Source organism: Rosa chinensis, chromosome 6, assembly GCF_002994745.2.
Source record: "Rosa chinensis cultivar Old Blush chromosome 6, RchiOBHm-V2, whole genome shotgun sequence".
Lineage (NCBI taxonomy): Eukaryota > Viridiplantae > Streptophyta > Magnoliopsida > Rosales > Rosaceae > Rosa > Rosa chinensis.
The window spans coordinates 18,891,164-18,912,852 of NC_037093.1; the positions used below are offsets into that span (position 1 = coordinate 18,891,164).

Consider the following 21,689-nt stretch of genomic DNA (forward strand, 5'->3'; position numbering starts at 1 on the left):
TCTGATAGAACAAGTCCAAGGATGGGAGACCAAATTGTCACCCCTACCTGGGAGGCAAGAAAGCAAAGAAAATTGAGAAAGATCTCAGAGCGCTAATTGTTTGCCTGAGAAACCCATACTATTTCTTCATTAATCTTTTGTTTGAATGAATATCCTAGTGTTCCTTTTTTATATTAATTCAAATCCTAAATTAAATTGATGGATTTCCTATTGATTTTTAGTTGCAACTATATATTTTGCGTACCAAATGAAGATATTATATGGAAAATTCTATAGTACATACCAGTATCTCATACACACATTTACAAATGTGACAACAAATTTGTTGTCAGAATGGTAATGTTGAGTCCTATTTTGTGTTATCTTAGTTCTAATAATGGTAATTACACCTCTTACGACATTGTTACAAGGTTTTGAATAAATTCGTTGTCAATGCTGTAATTTTTGTTTAACTATATGTAAATAGTGTAAATAAATATGGTAACTTTTATTCTCAATGTTGTAATTTTGATTCAAATAATTATAATTTTTTATTTAAATAAATATAAAATGAGTGTATGAGATATTCGTATGTATCATAGCTTATCTCAATATTATATATATATGCATGTTCTTTAAACATGATACATGCAGCAATTTTCTTGTAAAGAGATAAATTACACTAGGAACCCGGCCACCATAGTTTATGACGTTAAAAATAGATACTACAATTGCCCGCTGGTCACTGGGAAAATAGAACCAGCAAGAACAGTAAAATAGCTAGCTTCTTTCATGCAAGAAGTAGCAATGATTACAAAGGAGTTCAACCCCACATGCAAAAGGCTTATTCTAATTGCAAATTAATTGCATTTGAACGCAATGAGTCACAGACAATCGTCCACAACATAGGGCCACAACTTTTATCTTATGAAAATTAATAATACCATTGGGGGACATCTTTATTGCATTATTTGCATAAAAACCAAAAATTATTATCCTTCAGGATTGGAGCAGATCTCCCATTCACAATTCGATCTTGACAACCAGACAATGACAACCCACGTGAAACATACATATTGAATAGAAGGACTCAATTGTTTTGGACAATTCAACAAATACTTTGGAGACTAGTCGGTCTAGAATTTTGATGCATTATTAGCAAAAACTATACACAGAAGTGAAGAAAACCCCAATTGTTTTGATGTACAAAACTTTAATGTAATTGGATCGGAGAGGTACTTGTTCTTTTTGCAGGAATTTCGATTTTAATGATGGAGAAATGGAGTAAAAGAGAAGTCGATACTTAAATATTTTAAAATATTTATTAGGTTTAATTCATCAATTATACTTTCTTGTCAAAATTAGCCGTGAAGCATCCTAGTGTTAGTGATGGGTATGTAGACATAGTGGACATATTGGATTGCTGGAGTGTATCAGATAATATCTTTTCGATTCAAAACACATTTTGAATTGTTGGATTTGAATTGTTGGAGTTTATAAGATAATGCTTGTCAATATAAGGTACAATTAAGAAATTGGATGTTTCAATAACATGTGTTAGGTGATTTGATTTTGTGTAAATAAGTTTGACACTTCTTGTTTTAATAATAAGTCACTTACTGCACGTGATTGACAGTACGTGACATTGACAAGCATTATCACTTATTTAATAATAAGTGATAATGCTATTAAATAAGTAATGGATGTCGATCCACTGGTGAGTGTGAATTTTATATAATCACAACACCAAACGATTGACAAGTTATAATTCTTAATTATCAGAATGCAAATATGTTAAAATATTGAATTATCGACTTGTGAGTATGAATTTCATAAATCACAACGCTTTCAAGCAATTAACATGCACAATAATGCTTCCCTTCATAAAATAATAAGTGTGAATACTTGTCAATCACTTGTGATAAGTTTGTCAGTACGTCGGATTGGCAAGCATTATCACTTGTGAGTTGTTATTAATAATAACCCATGCATTGTGATTGTCTGGTTGGGATTACCTTATTCTATTCATCATTTGTTTTCTTATCAAAAAATGATTACCTTATTCTATTCATCTTTTGTTTTCTCATTGGCACACCCAACATGATTCTTGTGGCTAGCTTAACTTTATTATATGAAGCGATCCGTCTCCTCTAAAATTATTAGGTATAAATTTTAGGGGTGGGCACCCAAAACCGAAATTCCGGTCCCGTCCCGAAACCGTCCCGAAATCCACCGAAACGGGACGGGATCAAAATTTAAAATTTACTATTTGGGCCCGTCCCGTGAAAACGGGATCGGTTTCGGTTCTCATTTTCTATGTCCCGTTTGAGCCCGTCCCGTACCGATTTTTATATATATATATATATAATATGTATAATTTATATTATCTTTGCTCCTGTTTTCTTTTGTCTTGGTATTGTCTCCATCTCTCTCTCACCTTTTATTAGTTTATTCCTCCTTTCTTTCTTGTCCCCCTTCTTTTCTTTCTTCTCCCTCTCTCTTCCCCCCGTCTTCACCTCTCTCTGGCCCTCCCTCCCCAGTTTCTTTTCTTTCTTCTCCCTCTCTCTCCTCGTCCGTTTTCACATCTCTCTGATAAATTAATGTCTGGTACACCGACCAAAATTGATCTGGACAAGGACACCCAAATTGATGTGCGATGCCAGGTTTATCTTCTTCACTTACTCCTTAGCATAATTCATATCTTTTTTGTCGAGTTAATTGGAATTTATTCATGAGGTGATTTGTTTGCATTTCCAGATTCATCAATTGACTTTCAGTCCTCATACAGATGCCAAAGGGATTATGGATCTGGTGAAGTTTCTTTCTCCCAAGCACGTGATACTTGTTCATGGTGAGAAGCCTAGGATGGCTACTCTGAAAGGAAGAATTCAATCCGAACTGGGAATTCAAAGTTGCTCAAATCCAAACTTCAAGTTTTCTACAGGCGGCTCACAACACGAACAAATCCAAACTCCGATGCATTTTTTTTTTCGGGATGTCCCGGTCCCGACCCGGTCCCGACCCGGTCCCAACCCGGTCCTGTTCGGGTTCGGGCCCGTCGGGATCACTTCTCAAAATAGCATTAACCGTCCCGTCCCGTCCCGAAAAATAATTCCGGGCCCGGGATCGGGATTACCAAGATCCCGGCCCGTCCCGGCCCGTGCCCAGCCCTAATAAATTTAAGTGAATTTCATTAAATCATAATCTTTCATCTACTCTAACGGAGTTGATCACGCCATATATATATATAAGCTAATTTTTTTTTTCTTGGAGTTTTTGCTCAAAATGAATGTTGATGCTCGTAACTATGTTCGCCTTCATCAACCAAAAACTACAATATCAAGATCAAAGCCGACCCTGAGGGCTGCCCACTGAGGCAACCGTCTCAGGCCACCGGCTTCCGGGGACCTCAGAGCTCTGACTTTCAGTAAATATTATTAATATATATATAAACTCTGTGCCTAAATCACTAGTGTTACAAGTTAGAGCAGTGGCAAAGCTGCCTTTGAGGGGTCCTTCAGCATGAGTTCAAATCCCACTAAAGATATTTTTACATCTGTTTTCTTAAGTTTTTTTTATATATTTTTGAATTAGTTTTTTTTTTTTTTTATAGTACAGACATGTTCTCGAGTCGCTTGTCTTTGAAGTAATTATAGAACATAAATACTATATGTTTCTTTTCGCTGTCATAATTTTATAATTATTAAATTAAATAAAAAATAACTTGATAAGGAAAAAAAAAATGTATATCTTCGCCTTAGGCCTCTACAATCTCAGGACCAGCCCCGATCAAGATACAATTATCCAGCTATGTTCTAAATCCTAATTCCTGCTTTTCTTCTCCTTCAATTTCTCCTCCTACTTCTAGATAAAAATCCTTTACCCAGACTTAGTGGAACACACAATATCACACTTGGGATAGAAGAGAAACCCTATGCTGCTCTGGCCGCCCTCCCCCTACTAGTGTTTCCCATCAATCTACCATGGATACGATTTACTTGGTGCTTGACGGCAATTAGGATGCTTGCTCTTTTGATACTTCTGATCTCCTTTTCTTAGGGGTTCGATATGTGGAAGGCATGTTTTCACCATCGGGATTGGCTGACCTTCGACGGGGGCCTTGCTTCTATGATCGATGGTGATGGCGAGGTTTGGCGGCAGATCGGTTGGCCATCTCCTATCGGTGACGTCGTTGTGCCCTGGAAGGTCCCGGCCTTGATGTTTACCATGGTCGGGGCTGCAGTGGACGTCGGTGACGGTAGTGGCCAAGTGTTGGGGCCAAATCTAAGCCCAATTGATGGGCTTGAAGCGGTGCAATCCCGAGACCTGTGGAAGATCTGGGTTTGGGACTCAGGTATTAGCCATCTGCATCTCTGCTATGCCGAATTTGGTGGTGTCTCCATCACCGGGAGAGTAGTCTTCGACCATATTCAAGGACAAGGAGGAGAAGTTGGGGCTTGGGTCGTTGGGCCTTAGTTCAAAGGTGGTGGGCTATTCAATTGCAGGTTCAAGGCAGTGGACTGGTGGCTTGGGATTGTTTTTGGCCTACTGCATTTCGTGACCCTTTGGATCTTACATTCATGGGAGGCTCTTTGCAATTTACTAGTATTTGTGTACACCAATTGAGGTCTCTAGGCGAACTCACTAGTCCACTCACTAGGCATGTAACATTCATTAGTTTACGAGCTTCTCCTGCTTGCCGCTTGTTTAGAATAAGTGAGCTCATTTTGTTTGTAATGAGGGTTACTTGTCAAACACAGAGCAATCTTCCATCAATGTGTTCGTTAACATGACCAATCATTCAAAATACTAAGTCAAACACAGAGCAATCTTCCATCAACTATTTAGATTTTGGTTTAGGGTTCCTAAACCCTAACCAAAACCTATTCCAATGTTCATCAAATCACAAACAACAGTTGGTGAAGAACAAGCGAGTTTGGGAACGCACAAACCCTAAACCCAAAACTCAAGTAAAGCAACAAATCCATACCTTGATCCATGATCTGGAGTTCATTCAGATTCTAAACGTGGATCCAAGGCTAGCTGAGCAGGATCCTAACATCAAAACATGCCTCAAAAGTATTTGCTAGTCTACTCTTACCAACAGTCACCCTACCGACAAAACACCAACCCAAGCCATTATCGCTGCAACATCGCATCAAAGAGGGACCATGATTCATAAATATTAAAACACGGTTGTTTTAATATTAAATAACAAATATTAAAAGACGGTTGATTAATGAATCTGGTCGACCTGATTTATAAATATTAAAAGACGGATAGTGAAGAATGAGCGGGTATGGGTATACACAAACCAGGCAAGAGCCATTCCACCAAATCCAACTTTTAACCTTAGCAACCCCGACTGCATTGGGTTACGACAGTGGCCATATCTACGTCAGCAAAATACTAGGGTCCAAATTCATCTAGGAAGACATCACCCACTGGCTTGGATACTAAACCATGTTTGGAAAAAGAAAAAGAAAAAGAAAAAATCGGTGCATGCAACTTGTCCCTAATCACAAACTATTACCTTTGCCATGCAACCGTTGAACCAAGTGTGACAAGGACGCCCAAAATCAGGTATTGATTCTGATCCAATTTGAAGTTCAGATATTATTGATGATAAGATGGATTAGTACTAACTATGATAATAATCCTTTAATTCTAATTGCAAATTAATTTGCATTTGATCGAAATAAGTCACAAACAATCATCCACATCACTGGGCCACAACTCTTACCTTAAATAGTATATCAGAGGGTGACATCTTTATCACCATTTATTGCATGGAAACAAAAAATCACCATCCTTCAAGATTGGAGCAGATCTCCCATTTACAAATTATTGACAAACAGACAATGACAACCCATACTGAACAGAAAAACTCGATTGTTTTGGGCAATGCAACAAATACTTTGGAGATTAGACAGTCTAGAAATTTGATGCTTTATTAGCGAAAACCATATACAAAAGTGAAGAAAACCCAATTTTAATTGGCTTGGAAAGGTTCTTGTTTTTTTTTTGTTTGGCAAGAATATCAATTTTAATGATGGAGAAATAAAGTAAAAAAGAAGTCGATATTTCAATATCTTCATATATTTATGTTTAATTCATCGATTACATTTTCTCGTCAAAATTAACTTACAAAACATCTTGGTTGTTAGTGGTGGGTATGTAGACATAACAGATATTTTGGAATGCTGCATAAGATAATTTCTTTTAATTAGATTCAAAACATGTTTTAGATCGTTGGAGTTTATAAGATAATGTTTGTCTCACGTACCATTAAGAAATTGGATGTTTCGATAATATGTGTGTGGGGTGATTTGATTTTGTGTAAATAAGTTTGACACTGCTTGTAGTATAATAACCCATGCATACTCATTGCATGGTTGAGATTACCCTATTCTATTAATCATTTGTTTTCTTATCAAAAGGTGCATATAATTTAATTCATTGGCACACCCAACATGATTCTCGTGGCTAGCTTAACTTTATTATATGAAGGCTTTTATTCTCCTACTAGTTTATCTATAAATATTCTGAATTTACGTATCATTGCAACATCGAAGGAAGGCTTCTTTCATAGCATTGCCATTATGAACTCCCTTTGTGCCATCTTAGCTCTGCTCTCACTTCTTTTGGTAAGAATTTCTATCTTTAACATCTTTCCATCTTAAATAATATATAATTGCCAGCTCGATGTTTATTGTTATTTCTTGCGAAGAACTTGAAAGATGGGAAAAACGACCGAATTCATACACCAAAATCTTAATTACATTGTATTTGCATGAAGTATTTGTTTACAGGATGTTAGATATGTTATGCTGTTAACCTAAACTGTTGATGAAAAGAAAATTTACTTAAATTCAAAACACTAGGGTTTAAAAGTAATATAATCTCTCTAAGATTTGGGTTTGATCTTGTTAACTTTTCCTATATTGTGGAGCAGTTCACTACAACTGTAGAATCGAGAATAGGTGCAGGAGGCTACATGAAAAATTCCATTAAAAAGCAACCCACGCCAGGAGACTTACGGAAGCTCGTAAAAGAACAGTTTGAGCTTCACAATGCTGATCTATCTGAAGATAAGACTGAGAAAGCCAACTGCAATGAAAATGGGAAACCTAACACTGAATTTGAGATTGTCGAGTTTGAACCGAGACCTGATGTCACAATTTACCATGGTGACATTGTCGAGTTTGAACCGAGACCTGATGTCACAATTTACCATGGTGACTTTGAACCGAGACCTGATGTCACAATTTACCATGGTGACATTGTCGAGTTTGAACCGAGACCTGATGTCACAATTTACCATGGTGACAGTGAAGTAACAGAGTCCAGAACTCTTAAAGACGAGCTAGAGTCTAAGGCCATAGGTAACATGCACCCTAAGGATAATGGTCCTAAAGATAAGCTGCCATTTGAAGTCAAAGCCAAAAGGCATGCATTTGAAGTAGGTCGGCCAAATGTTTCTGTGTAAATTGACTGAGGAAAATGAGAGGGTGATGAAATACTGGTGCAATTATGGTGCTGTTTTTAAATAAGTTTTTATGATTATGATTGTAAGATATATGTGGTTTGATTGTTTGATATTTCAAGTTGAGTAACTCTAAGGTTCAGGATATGTACGTATGATGCAATCTGTAAGAAGTTAAATAAGTTGTTTCATCCCTGAATGCAATTCGTGAATAGTAAAATTAGTTTTTATGATTATGATTGTAAGATATATGTGGTTTGATTGTTTGATATTTCAAGTTGAGTAACTCTAAGGTTCAGGATATGTACATATGATGCAATCCTGTAAGAAGTTAAATAAGTTGTTTCATCCCTTAATGCAATTCGTGAATAGTACGTCTCTGGTTATTGTGAATTGCTATAATTGATCCGTATAAAACGAAAAAGATGCTCAAGTTCAAAACAGTAACATGAGTGCTTTTAGAACTAATAGAAGTAGAGCTTGAAAATTTCTCACAACTTTCATAACTTCTATTTATTTATTTATTTAACATTTAACTATTTAAGTGAACTGATTGCATTGAATACCTTCTCCGATGTACACCAAATAGTGTAAGAAAAGCTGATATGGCAATTGAAAACTTTATAGTTACTTCACTTCAATCAAATTTCTTTTGGACTATATGGACTGTATATGCTGCTGCATTTGAATTTGATACCTCAAATAAGAGAAAAATAACCACCATAAGAGAAATTTTTTTTCCTGGCACTTATTTCTATACGTTCTGACTAAACGAAAATATAATCATCAACCAGAGACAATTGGTGTCTTGGCTAATGTCTTTTTTAAGGACATGAGCACAGTGCAATATATACTATTGAGCATCTTACATAAAAGCTAGAAAAACCGAAAGGAAATGAATCAAAATTAGCACCCCATGACTTTGTTGGGTTGCAGCACAGGTTTCTCAACCACAGAGCCATCGTTCCCAGCCAAAGCCCTATACTTGTCTTTCCTCGTAAAACTGGTGATATCATATGAAAGGCTGGCCGCTATAGCCCTCTGTATATAATTCGCCACCTCATGGCTCGACTTGCCCGCCCCGCAAGTCAACTCCGCCAGCAGCTTGTTTAAAAATGTAACCTCGTATTCTGGGCGAGGGTTCATGAAGAAGTAAAAAGGGTCCATCCCCTTCCACCCACGCGCCGTCGTGCCGTGGAACATGCTCATCTTGTTCACCATCGCCACCGGAACGAGCTCATCGGTTAGCTCAGCATAAACCGCTGAGAACCTCAGCAGAAATGGCTCCCTGCAGGTGGTCCCCTCGGGGCAGATTGCAAGGTCACCTTCTTCTAGTAGCTTCTTGATCATGGCAGCGTCTTTGGCGCGGTCGCGGTTGAGGCGGACGGTCTTGATGGGGGAGAGGAACTCTGTGAGGCGAGAGACGGAGTAGGTGACGGTGGGGATGGGGCGACCGAGGGCGATGGAGAGGAAAAAGGGGTCGAGGAGGGTGCGGTGGGAGCAGATGAAGAGGACGCCAGACTGGCCTATGGATTTTTTGGCTGGAGGGGGTGGGCTGCCCTTAACGGTGACACGAACACCGAGGGCCCAGAAGGCGTAGTAGACGACTGGCATGGGGAGGAGGAAGCCAACGGCGATTCGAAGGCAGGCAAGGAAGAAGCCGATGGGGAGCCAGAGGATGGTGAGGAGGGCCATTAGAGGTGTTGGCTTTTGGACTAGGCGGCCGTCGTGGAAGACTATGGGCTTAGGGAGCTTATCTCCGGTCACTGCTTCTACTTTAGGGTTGGGCGGAACCATATAACCCTCCTGAATTTCATGTTTAATCTTATTAGGATGATGACTAGTAGTTATTTTAATGTTAAAAGACACAAACTTTGGTTTGTAAGTTGTAACTGCATGACAGCTAAAGATTCTCTCATCATTTCATTTGGCTTGTCATTAATTGCTTAAGATTTAGACTTTAATTTTTGGATTATTAAATTTAGAGAAAATATTTCAAACAGTACCCGAATTAAGGCCGACTCCTAACTTCAGTACCCAACTATGCAAAAATATCACTTTGGTATCCCAAGTTTGAAGCTCGACCCAAGAATGGTACACGCCATCCATCACACCGTTAAGTCTTTACTACGTGACAAACCATGAGGGCCCTCAAAATATGCCACGTGTTTAGCTAGTTAACGTTGTGATGGACGGCGTGTACCATTCTTGGGTCGGACTTCAAACTTGGGGTACCAAAGTGATAGTTTTGCATAGTCGGGTACTGAAGTTAAGAATAAGTCTTAATTCGGGTACTGTTTGTAACATTTTCTCTTAAATTTACTCAAAACCAGAATACTAAATCATGCTCAAGCAAATTTTTTTTTTTTTACCCTATAACACATAATCGGACCTAAAAATTTAGCACTAACCACATACATGTTAACAAATGTTTATATTCACTCTACCGTCCGTGATGTGTATAATAGGTTAATTTTTATCCAAATGGTTCAAGTTATGGTATGTGCTATATAATTGCCTCAATATAAGTTTAATACTAGTCTTCATTGACACATGCATAAACAGTTCTATTTTTATTTTTATTTTATTCTTTGAAGGAAAAAAAAAAAAAGGAAGTTACATTAAGAATTGGGAAGTTATATATATAGAATGTGGGATGAGATTGGGAAGTTTTATTTTCATTTATATTTTATTATTTACCATAATATCTCTCATATATTAAATATTATTTTAAATTAAACTATAATTTAAGAATAATTATTTTATTTCACACTCATTTTGACTGACAAAATGGATTATCTTAATAATAGTATAGACAATAACAAGACGAACCTTGCAAAGTGCCATGAAAGGAATATCAGTGTGCCTATCGCCAAGCCCAATCTCTGGCTGTACATCTCCAAAAGCCTTCTTAAGAGCATCAGCCTTCTTCTCTGCTACAAGCACACCAGGTGGAGAAACAAAGCCAGTGGCTTTACCTTTGTAGGTTGCAATTTCAGTTCCCAAAACGGTATCAAATCCAAGGAAATCCTTACAAAACGCTTCCACCATAATCCTAGGGTTGGCAGTAAGAATACACCGCTTCTCGCAGGCAGAAAGCACGCGCCACGACTCGGGGTGAATGTCACTCGAGTAAAACTTAGGCAGCACGGCACGCGCCACCAGCTCGATCTCAGACACCCTCACACCGGCAAATGTTGCGAAGATCTGAACTTGGATTCCAGCCGATTCAGATACGAAGTAATAGAGGAGTCCAGCTAATGGGGAGACCAAGAGCAAGAATAGGAGCCTTAAAATCCCCCCGACCTCAAAAGCAATGAGAGCAAAGTAAGGAAAAGAGATGCGACCTCTTAGCAAGGTCCCGTCCATGTCCGCAACCACCGTGTGGTTTTCTCGCCCGTTCGATGAGCATTTGTCGATGGTTGGAAAGGTGGTTCTAACCATTGTGGCTTGATTGGATTAGTACTTAGAACTGGTTAACTTTTTGAAACAGAAGCCAATACATGCCAAGTATATATAGGAACAGAAAGAGATGGTTTCTCTAAAGGAACATCTAATTAATGCGAGGGCATGTTCAAAAAGAGACGAAGGAAAATTTGGTTAGATATTGTTATATTCGAGGGTAGGTTAATTACCCTTGTTTTTAGAGTAGAAGGGAATAGATGGAGCATCAAGGTCTGCGAAATTTGGTCAGGTTTGTTTTCATCGCCCATTTATTGTTTAATTGAATATGCTCATGATATATAGTACAAGTAGATCGAGTAGTTTGGTTTTCAAACCAAGCAGCTAAGTGCGCGCAACTTTCTTTACCGAGTTAATATAAAGAGAAAATTTTTCAAACAGTACCCGAATTTAGGCCGACTCCTAACTTCAGTACCTGACTATGTAAAACTATCACTTTGATACCCCAAGTTTGATGCCCAACCCAACATTCATACACGCCGTCCATGACGGTGTTAACTAACAATCCACATGCTAAATTTGGAGGGGTATTTGGGTCATTTTGTTACCCATACCTTATCATTTCCAGATCCCCTCCTCTTCTTCTTCCCTTATATTTGCAGATCCTTTCTTCTTCATTTGGGTTTTGTTAGGTTGTGATTGGAATATAGATTTGAGTGCTTTATTCGATTTGAGCCTTTGTTGTTTCCCTAACCTTGAAAATTAGGAAAATTCTACACAACAATCAGAGAAACATTTAGAAACTTGAAGATTAATAGCAGCTTTGACACGAATCATCTGTGCATAAGATCAAGGAGCATCAATCAAAAACTTCAAGTCTCTACTTTTTCTGAAAAATCTACTGCCTTTCTTTCCCAAACTGGTTCCGACGATGCTTGAGGGAAGAAGAGATTTGGTGCAGGTGTCCATTTCATAATATGAGAATAGAGAATATGATTTGAAAGTGTAGGAGAACCACCCACCATACGAAAGCTATAGATTGAAACCTCAGAGTCTTCAAATTCTCACAATACAAAGTTAGTCAACTACCCACCATCCATCATATGATCACAGAAACTCAAATCCTCCAACATAGGGGCATTATCATTACCACATAAGTTGAAAATTACCCTACCCGGATCCCCAAACCCGGATCTTTATGTGGTGAAATGGTTTCTTCTGAGATGGAGATAGTCTCATCATCATCCTCGGACTCAAAACCCCTTGACCAAAACCCTTCCGACGGCACTGTTGAGGTCCCTATAATCGATGTCTTCTCTGCTTCTGCTTACGGTAATTTTCCAAAACTCAGGTTGTCTTCTCTGCTTGCCTTACACCCAGAAAGCTCAAGCTTCACCAGCCTAGTACACTCCTGAGCCAAAATCGTCAACTGAAACAAGCAACCGGCACCAAAAACCCACCATGATTCGGTAAAATCCTCTCCTTGAAGATTAGCTCCACCGAAAACCCAACTCACATTTTCCCTTGTTCACAGTCCCATCATTCTTCTCTTTGAGCTCACACTACCAATGTCTGAGATTGTGATTGCAGAGCCCATCTATGATGGTGGAACAGAGGAAAAAAGACCCATTACAAGGTATCTCACTATGGGCAATAGGAGTGATCACAATCATGTTCTCGAGCCAATTGAAAGCTAGAGATTGCCCGCCACTTTGGCCTAAAAAATCCAAAGCTTTCTTCGGGTTGCGAATTTGATCAAAAGCAAGGAGCCTCATATTGCTTATCTGTGTAAGTTGTTGATTTTTTGTTGAATATGGCTTGTGTTATATGGTTGAGAGCCCAGGGATCAAAGTCACTGCTTCATCGCTCGTTGATTGGGATGATTGACATGTTTGTTGAACTGGGTTTTGGTTGGAATTGAAGATGGACTGACAAATCAAAGCAAGTGATCAAGTGCTGGGGAGTAGTTTAAGCAATGATGGGACCAAATTACCCCTCAAAATATGCCACGTGACTGGGCTCTTAACGCCGTCATGAACGGTGTGTACCGTTCTTGGGTCGGACATCAAACTTGGGGTAACAAAGTGATAGTTTTGCATAGTGGGGTACTGAAGTTAGGAGTCGGCCTAAGTTTGGGTACTGTTTGAAATTTTTTCTCTAATATAAAATATTCATTGACCATACTTACACAAACTGAGTAACTGACAAACACGTCCCACATTTCCGCTTATGTTTAAATCCAAAAAAAGGCAGGAAATATCTTTTTGTAGTTCCATTCGTTTGAATGTATGGTTTGTGCAAAAGATCGAGGTTAATTAGATGGAAGAGGCTACGTAAGCAGGGACGGAACCAAGAAATAGAATTGAGGTGGGTTAAATTTACATTATTCTGCTGGCAAGAAAAATTATTCTTAAAAATTTAGCAGAGCCTACTTTATTTTAATGGAATATTTCAATTACATAACACTTGCTAAAATATCATCCACAAAATGCATTTTGTTACTCAAATCTGACAATAGAAAATTGAAACAATTCAAAGTTAAATATTCAATGTCAATACAAATTCAACTGTGTACTTAAGTTGTACTCTTCGGTTACCTGAAGCATAAAACTCATTAATAACTGAATTTGAATCAATAGAATTAACAATTTCTCTCTCTTAATATGCACTATCATTAAATCTGCAAGAAAATCATCACTCATCTTGCTTCGGAGTCTGTTCTTAATGAGCTTCATGACTGAAAATAATCTCTTTGTTGTAGTCGTAGAAACATGAAGAAGAATCATCACTAGACGGACTAGTCTCTCAATCAACAAGAATGGTATCCTTGTGTTAACAAATTCTTGACATAACTCATAAAGGGTACATAAATCTTGAAATTCTGAAAGTTCAGAGAATTGGTACTCAAAATGCTCCAATTGGTCTCTTAGATCATTCAAATAAGGCACATCACGAGGATAGAATTTCTTAGCCAAACAACAGATTTTTGTCAATATCAAATGATTGAAAATCAAATCGAGGATCCAATGCAGAATTAAGAATTAAGAGTTCCCTTGTTTGTTCATTGAATCTACTATTTAGTTCCATCAATTGAAAATCAATTACGGCATTGAATATTTCAACAAGATATTAATGCTCAATAATGGCACAATTTTGTTGTTGAGATAGAAATCCCGTACCTTCCCTCATTAAGACGAATTAATATGACTGGGCCAAAAATGCTAGCATTCCATGTCTCAAAATGTGGCCTAACATTCTGAACACAAATCACAGAATACAGAGTTAAACTTCATCAAGGAGGCAAGGAGCACACCCGGGCACCCCACCAAGCCACCACACCCTTCCCCGCCATAAGGGGAAACAAATTTAACTTACTCAAAAACTGAAAAACACCTAATCAAAAGAATAAACAACTCAACTCTCAAACAATCAACACAATAAAGAAATTGCCACTATCCTGGGCAATTGGGCATTAATAATACAAATTCAATATCTTTTTTCTAGGGATCATAAATTTGATTACTTACATCAAGAAATCTAGAAATACCCAAATTCTAAGCTATATTACATTCTAATTTCGTCAAGAAATTTCATAATAAAAGAGAAGTTAAAGTGTAATACCCTGAATAAGGTTGAGAGAATGAGAGCAGAGTGCTGAGTAGAGAAGATACAGTGACTTGATAGAGCGAGGTGAGAGAGCGACATGCAAAGAGAGGTGAGAGTCGGAGTCTCTGAAAGAGCAACGCGAAATTTGGCAAAGGTGAGAGAGGAGACGACAGAAAAGGGGAGACTTACCGTTTGCTATATAAATCAATATATGTTTGACCTTTTTTTTTTAGGGGTGCTATAACTTACCATATATATAATTTTTTTTTCTTCCCAAATTGTTGAGGTGGGTTGCAGCACACCTCAGCCCACCCCTCTCTCCATGCCTGTGTGTAAGCTGTGTCCAAGACAATCATAGTTGGGGCTCTTATAAGACTTTTTTTTTTTTTTATATTTCCTCTAAAGAATTGTTACCTGGAAAAACTCGGTAGCAAATCTCATACTTTTCTGATTGGAGTGAGAGTGAATACTTTGTGGTAAAGAGGTTGCCTTCTAATTTGGATTGGTGTCAGCAAGTTAAACTGGAAAAGGGGGCTACCTGCAAAAGATACTCTTATACCTAAGTTAGTGAGTGTCTAAATAGTGGTGAGTGTAGACAGAATTGATTGCTTACCTCGAATGTTCACCTCACCAAGTATTTATAGGTGAGGTTGAGAGGAAATCTTGAATAATATGCGTACTAGTGTGCAAAGTTCGCAAATCATGCGTTAGTTGATCCATTACGCTGCTCTTAAGAAAATATTGGGGATGCTTCCTGCTTACTATGGATTGACCCAATTCAGCCTAGCTGACTAATTCCGCTGATTGGTTCCGCCTTATATAGATCCATCTTGAGAGGATTTCACCCCAATGGGATCTGACTTTCTTATAGTTCTTGGAATAGATTAGGTTGTCTTTTTTTGGTTCGATCGTCTGCTGACTAAAACATGATTTCATCTTAGCTCAATCTTTTTTGATGGGATTTTAACTCATCTAGACCCATCTTGAGAGGATTTTACCTCACCTAGATTTGCTTTGAGGAGATTTCACCTCATATCGATCTACCTTGGAGGGATGTCAGCTCACCTAAATCAGCTTTTAGGGAATTTCGCCTTGAGGAATCTCCCATATATGTCGGGCTGCTTCTTTACCAACCTAGTTCTTAATTAGGAAACTATTATTTCCTATTCCAAATTTTATATCCCACATAAAGGTTTTTTTTTTTTTTTGCTCATTTTTCAGTCTTATTTTGACAGTTCAATGTACCATTGAAGTTATAGATTCCTACGCATAATTTTTATTTTTCCTAAAAGAAGAAAACTTCCTTTCAAAAAAAAAAAGAAGAAGAAAACTTAATTCCATTGAAAGAAATGATTACAAAATATGGGATTGAATGGTGGAGGACAAAGAATCCACACTCACTTCCCTATTAGTAACATGAGTTATAGGTCTATCATCATCGATGACATCGATGAGCTAATAGGCTAGAGCCCAACCCCTAACATCGGGCTACAGAAATAGCAATAAAGTGTACAACATTAACAACTCTAGAAATATGAGAATTATCTTGTATCCCAACAGAAGCTAATAGCAATCTGACCTTATCAATCAGAACTTCTTCTATTACAAAAGATTCATCACCTCCATTCACCAACCTGACAGCTTCTAAGCAATCAATTTCGGCTTCTCTGGCTACCAACCATGCTCCACCAACAGTTTAAGTCCCACAATTTAACTAAGGAACAAAGTAGCTACAAAAAGAACAGGTATACGAAAAAAGACAGTGATTAGTTAGCTAGAATGAAACATGTAGTTTATATTATTGTATGATTAAAAATAATAGTATGTTGTCAATTTTTTTTTATATCAAATCAACAATTCATATACAACAATTAGCCTATTGTCAGTCAAACTCATGACCTCCCACTTACAAATGTGAGACTTATGCTACTAGACCAAATGGTACTGGGCAAATTGTCACTCAGTATACTGAAACAACTTTAATGCATTTTAGAATGTTTTTGAACGTGGATAGGGTCTCAGCCATTTTTTTTTTGAATAAATATGAATTGGGAGTTTCTATTCATATCTCCAAAATTGGTATTTGTACCTCTCTTTTTTTTAAATTATAGTTGACTTTATCAACTCATGCCAAATTACCAATAAGGACACAAAAGAGGGGAAAAAAAAACTTTTTTTTAACCCCACCCCACCCCACTCCTCCCCTCCCATGATGTCAGTGATGTCTGAAACTGTGACATCCACGATATTGGTTATCCTAGATAACCAACAGGCCACAGCTCATAAAAAAAAAAAAAGGTCTCTTCTTACCTTTACAAACAGTATGTATGAGGCAATTCGCAAAATTCTAAGCTGTGCATTTTGCTGCTTACTCTTTTTTTCCAACTCGAAACAATTAGTAAATATGTGTCTCTCTCTAAGCTAAGCAGCATTATGTTGGACTGGCTTTGGAACACCATGACCACTTTCAGTACGGGTATCTGTACGTAAATCATAATTAAGTGATGAAAACTTTGTATCCAAAAACTCAGTTTAATTAAAAATTTTGAGAATTGGGAGTAATATCTAAATATCTCAGATAGCAGTATACCAACGTGCTTCTATATTCAATTAATTTAATGAAAAATACTGTATTGATTACCAACTGGAGCCTCTTTTTTTTGTGCAGCTTAATTGTATGAAGTGTAAAATAGGATTGTGAAATCTTCAAAAATTGATTGAGGTTCGACTACTGATTTTGGAGGTATGAATAGAATGTAAAGGAAGAAGTTTTTATTGATTTTATTGGACGATGGACATTGTGGGAAAATTAGGGAGGTATAGATAGCAAATTTGTTATCTATAAAAGTAAGTTAGAGGTCTATTAAGTTGGGAGGTCCAAATGCCAACTTTGGAGGTATGAATAGAAGCTCTCATATGAATTTCATTAAAATGCATGCCAAGATGGCCAATACATACCCTCATACTGTGTTAGGTCCATAATTACCTAGTAAATATTCCCTTAATTTTGCACTTTTGCTTAACCCTTTGTGTTTATTTATATATATTTATTATGTTTTCCTTACAATGCTAGGAAATGATAGAGAATATTGGAAATGCACTAAAAAGTCAACCTTAGCACATTTTCTTACCCTGGCTAGGAGAAACTGAGATAGAGAAGGAAGAGGGGTGGCAGCCTGAACAAAGGAAGTCAAAATGAGCTAAAATTTTACACAAACATACTAGACATCTTGAGAATCATTTCTTATGAGGAGTGCAAGAGCAATTGTGGAATGGTTGGCGCTAGGCTGCCTTTCTAGACGGATTGAGAGAGAGAGAGAAAGGGAGCTAGGCGGCTTTCTTAAGCGGATTTGTAGGTTAAAGTATTGATCGTCATTGCGGTCTTCGTTATTGTTTCTAGCTGTTTTGTGTGGTTATTGATTGAACAATAAAGAAATTGAAGAAAAATCGATGAAGGGAGATGAGAGAGAAAGCGGAGGTGGTGGATACTGGTTTATTGGTTTTGTGCATCAAAGGACGAGGAAGAGAAAGGAATGAAAAATTGAAAACAAATGGGGTAGTTTTTTGTTGGATAATTGAATACTAGTTCAATGCTATCTCTATTTAATTAAAAAAACAGTTAATTATATAAATATTTAGTTAAATGTTATAAAAATTAAAACTACAATAAATAAATAAAATACAAAACTGCCTAGGCGCTGTCTAGGCACCCGCCTAGGCGTCTGGGCGCTAGTCTCCTATCCATCGCCCGACTAGAGCCTAACATTTTTTCAAACCTTGATATTTAAGCAATGGATGGATGGAACCAAAGATGGAATGGTCCAAGGAAATTTGAGCAACAAGGATATTATGGCAAAGCTTATCAACAATGAGAATCTTTTCATGAGCAATAAAATTTTCATGGTGGAGGTTATCAAGAGTGGAATACCCATGCTGAGGGTTTTATGTCGTCTTACAATGAAGCTTGTGCCTTCTATAACTCTCCGTGGCATTCACATTTTGAGTGCACCTTGAGGTTCGAGTACCTGGATTTTATGTAAGATTATGAGTACAAGATGGGCATGCATCAAGACACTATGACACCTATTCCTCTGTCTTATATAGAAGCACCAAAATCTAGTATGGGTGAGCTTATTGTCAAGTTGTTGGCTAATCAAGAAAAGCTGATAGCAAATCAAAATGAGATGATTCAAAGTGTTCGAAATGAAGTAGCATCTACCACTCAAGGTTTGCATAAGCTTGAAGCTCAAGTGGAGCAAGTAGCAAGTGAACTTAAAAGGCAATTTGCGAAGGAAGATGCAACATTTAAAGCCATGTACCATGATCACTGCCCCAGGTCGAAACTCCCCATGATGAATAAAATCTTTCCATGCCTTGTCAAGAAGAAGAAGTTAAAGAGTTAAGGATTTTCCTTCGAACTTCGCAAGGAGTAGGATAGAACTTTAAGCACTCATAGTCCCAATGAGAATACTGAGATCAAGGTACTTTTACCTCTCAATCCACCATTTAGTGCTCAATGAGTCTATGATGAAGTGAAGGATTGAAAAAAAAGTGGTACACTTGTTCACAACCCTCCACCTCACTTTCACATATCTCTACCACGTACTACTTCTCTAAGCTTTTAATCCACATCTCCTTTGAAGGAAGAGTCAAGAAGGATACTTGGAAGACCAATTGAAAAGAAGAGGAAGACTAGATGACACCTTCGGTCAAGCATTGGAGAATAAATGGATTGCTTTTGTTACTGGCTCTACGATATTTCAAGAAGTCCTTTGACTCCAAATAGTAAGGTGGTTTTGCTTAAGAAATATCCCCCTTAGTAAGTTGACGGTGCATTATGTATCTTGTTAATGTCCCTAAACTTAAACACGTATTGGCGGATTCCAAGTAATGTGATAAATAAGGAGGATGAGCTTTGGAATTTCTTACTAGGAGGCTTAGAATTTGTAATTTATTTTCCTTCATTTGTTTAACCCTTCACATAAGCCCCATTACAACCAAAATAAAAGACTTTGTGATCCAAGAGAACTCATGTAATGATCGTGTGGAGAAAATATGCAAGACCAAGCGTATGGAAAGTATGTCAATTGACTTGTTTTTTTAGTGCAAATACTATCCATGAACACATGAGCGAAAATGTGTGATATCTATGTGATTTGATGGTTAGACAAATGCGGTTCAATTTAATCCCATGTGAATCATTTGTAGTGGCACACATGGCATATGTATTCAATATATTTTGTCGAGCATGACTTTCCAAATCTAATTATTAGCATTGCATTTTGAAAATTTGGTTTCTAAGACATGCTCATTGAATGTCATTCCACTAAGTCATGGTCCTCTCAGGGAAAATAGTTAAACTCATGAACGAGGAAAGTGAGCCTTTTAGTTTGTTTGTGCTAGTTTAGTTTATGTTTTTGCTTGAGGACAAGTGAAGTGTAAGTGTGAGTTATTTTGTTAGGTCCATAGTTACCTAGTAAGTATTCCCATAATCTTGCACTTTTACTTAATCTTTGTATTTATTAATATTTATTTATTTATTATGTTTTTCTTATAATGCTAGGAAATGATAGCGAATATTATAAATGCACTAAAAAGTCAAACTTAACAGTTTTTCTTTCTCCACTTAGGAGAAACCGAGCTAGACAAGGAATGACTGGTGGCATGCTAGCTAGAAGAACTCAAAATATGCTGAAACTTTACAGAGGCATTTTAGACATCTTGAGAAGAATTTATTATGCAGAGTCAAAGAGCTAGTTTGGAATAGAAGACCTTCAAAAGATCAATGCAAGTTTTTACACTAGAATACGAAAACTGTAAAACCGAAACTGTACAGATTCCGGCAACATGAATAAAGCCCTAAAATTTTATCATGATGATCTACACTCAAGGAGGAACATTTAGTATGAAGAAAGCAAAGGCCAAATCCGAAGTCTTGGTGGAGATTTAATTGATGGAAAAAAAGAGAATAAATTGGGCAAAAAGACAAAAATCAGTACCGGTGGAATCCGACCACATGGCGGCAGGCAAGGTAGTGGACAGAAGTCAACGGTGGTGGCTGTTGGCCAACAAGTCAAAAATCAAGGGACGGAAAGAATGGAGTCCTAATTTAAATTCAAGTAAGAATAAGACAAGTGAAAGGGACATATTCAACTTTTATCCCCTTCACGTTGACATTGTCTCCTTAGCCAATTACCCATTTGCCCTTACTTTTCCATCTCTACAAAAATTTATTAGGACACTTAGGTAATTAGAAACTAATGCCAAAAGCAAGATCCACATTTTAAACTTACATCTTTTGGCCTTCACATCTAGTCACTCATGCCTTTCATCTCTACCCTTTATTTGAATTGTCCTGACCTTTAAATAGCCTATTCCCTTCCCCAAAACAGTTCACCCCCTTGGCTTTCTCATTTTGCAATATCGAAAGCTCTCTTTTCTCTAGTTTGGACTTTGTTTTTCATAACTTTTACATACTTCTTTGAGTTTTATGTAAGAGAAAGGTGTGTAGGCACTTGAGTTTCACCAAAACCGAAGTTACTACATACTCTAGATCAATCACAACACTTGCTTTCACACGGTGTTAGCTCACTCACTAAGGCATACATCATTGTACAACAGTGAACACCTAAGGACGTTAATATCATTCAGGGAGCCTTGAAGTGCGAAGAAGGTGTGCCAAATTCAAGTATCGTAGGAGGCCGCTGCCTCCAAGATGTTTGTCGGTTTCCCCTTGTAGCTAGTATAATGCCTTGTCCATCCGTTGGGAAAATTTTTGGATTATCAATGCATATAATCAAGGCTCCCGACCATCCCTGGGAATCCTCATTCTACAACTTTGTTGAGTCACCACAGAAAATCTTCCAGTATTGGTTGGCGGAGGTAAGTCTCCTAGTACACATTTCAAATTTCTTTCGTGAAGTGCTCTAAAATCTTGATGGAAATGGATTTCGCAAGATCTAGGTAATCATCGAAGAAGTTAACTGTGATGTCATACGCGAGCATTCTCATGGCGCATGTCAGCTTTTGTTCAGTTGATATGCCAACTCTCCCAGTAGCATATCTTATCTAAACAAAATATGGGTCGTAGTTGGTCACGTTGTGCATCATCCTGTCAAAGACCCAAGGTTGCATTCTATATCGCCTACGAAAATGTTTGGTTCATACATGCATGGATTCGTGAAGTGTTGAGCTTTGAGTCGTTGATCCATAAGCT

The 21,689-nt window shown here is 37.6% G+C and overlaps 2 protein-coding genes and 1 long non-coding RNA gene across 5 annotated transcripts; 2 read left to right on the forward strand and 1 right to left on the reverse strand.

Annotated features, from left to right (window-relative positions):
- Positions 1–2,465: 2,465 nt before the first annotated feature.
- On the forward strand, positions 2,466–3,244 carry LOC121050244. The gene is made up of 2 exons (XR_005802456.1): positions 2,466–2,642; positions 2,737–3,244. It is a non-coding gene; the product is annotated as an uncharacterized LOC121050244 (long non-coding RNA).
- Positions 3,245–6,478: 3,234 nt separating this feature from the next.
- On the forward strand, positions 6,479–7,712 carry LOC112174646 (organ-specific protein S2). Of its 2 annotated transcripts, XM_040509515.1 has the most exons (3): positions 6,479–6,626; positions 6,935–7,217; positions 7,257–7,712. In XM_040509515.1, exons 1-3 carry the CDS (start codon positions 6,582–6,584, stop codon positions 7,466–7,468), a joined length of 540 nt encoding a protein of 179 aa, XP_040365449.1. In that variant the 5' UTR covers positions 6,479–6,581; the 3' UTR covers positions 7,469–7,712. The 2 variants fall into 2 exon arrangements, with proteins under 2 accessions (XP_040365449.1, XP_024168212.1); XM_024312444.2 differs by having other exon boundaries at positions 6,935–7,712.
- A 434-nt stretch (positions 7,713–8,146) lies between these two features.
- LOC112174645 (glycerol-3-phosphate acyltransferase RAM2) lies at positions 8,147–10,924 on the reverse strand. 2 transcript variants are annotated; one of them, XM_040509477.1, is made up of 3 exons: positions 10,813–10,846; positions 10,298–10,722; positions 8,147–9,271 (listed from the first exon to the last, which is right to left on the reverse strand). In XM_040509477.1, the coding sequence occupies exons 1-3, from the start codon at positions 10,832–10,834 to the stop codon at positions 8,372–8,374; spliced, it is 1,347 nt and encodes a 448-aa protein (XP_040365411.1). In that variant the 5' UTR covers positions 10,835–10,846; the 3' UTR covers positions 8,147–8,371. The 2 variants fall into 2 exon arrangements, with proteins under 2 accessions (XP_040365411.1, XP_024168211.1); XM_024312443.2 differs by having other exon boundaries at positions 10,298–10,924.
- Positions 10,925–21,689: the final 10,765 nt, after the last annotated feature.

Excerpts from the sequence above, each read along its gene's own strand:
- LOC112174646 (XM_024312444.2), top strand. The coding sequence starts at position 6,582 with ATGAACTCCCTTTGTGCCATCTTAGCTCTGCTCTCACTTCTTTTG. Across the intron at positions 6,627-6,934 it reads CTCTGCTCTCACTTCTTTTG|TTCACTACAACTGTAGAATC; the intron begins GTAAGAATTTCT and ends ATTGTGGAGCAG.
- LOC112174645 (XM_024312443.2), bottom strand. The coding sequence starts at position 10,909 with ATGGTTAGAACCACCTTTCCAACCATCGACAAATGCTCATCGAACGGG. Across the intron at positions 9,272-10,297 it reads CTTTCATGGCACTTTGCAAG|GAGGGTTATATGGTTCCGCC; the intron begins GTTCGTCTTGTT and ends CATGAAATTCAG.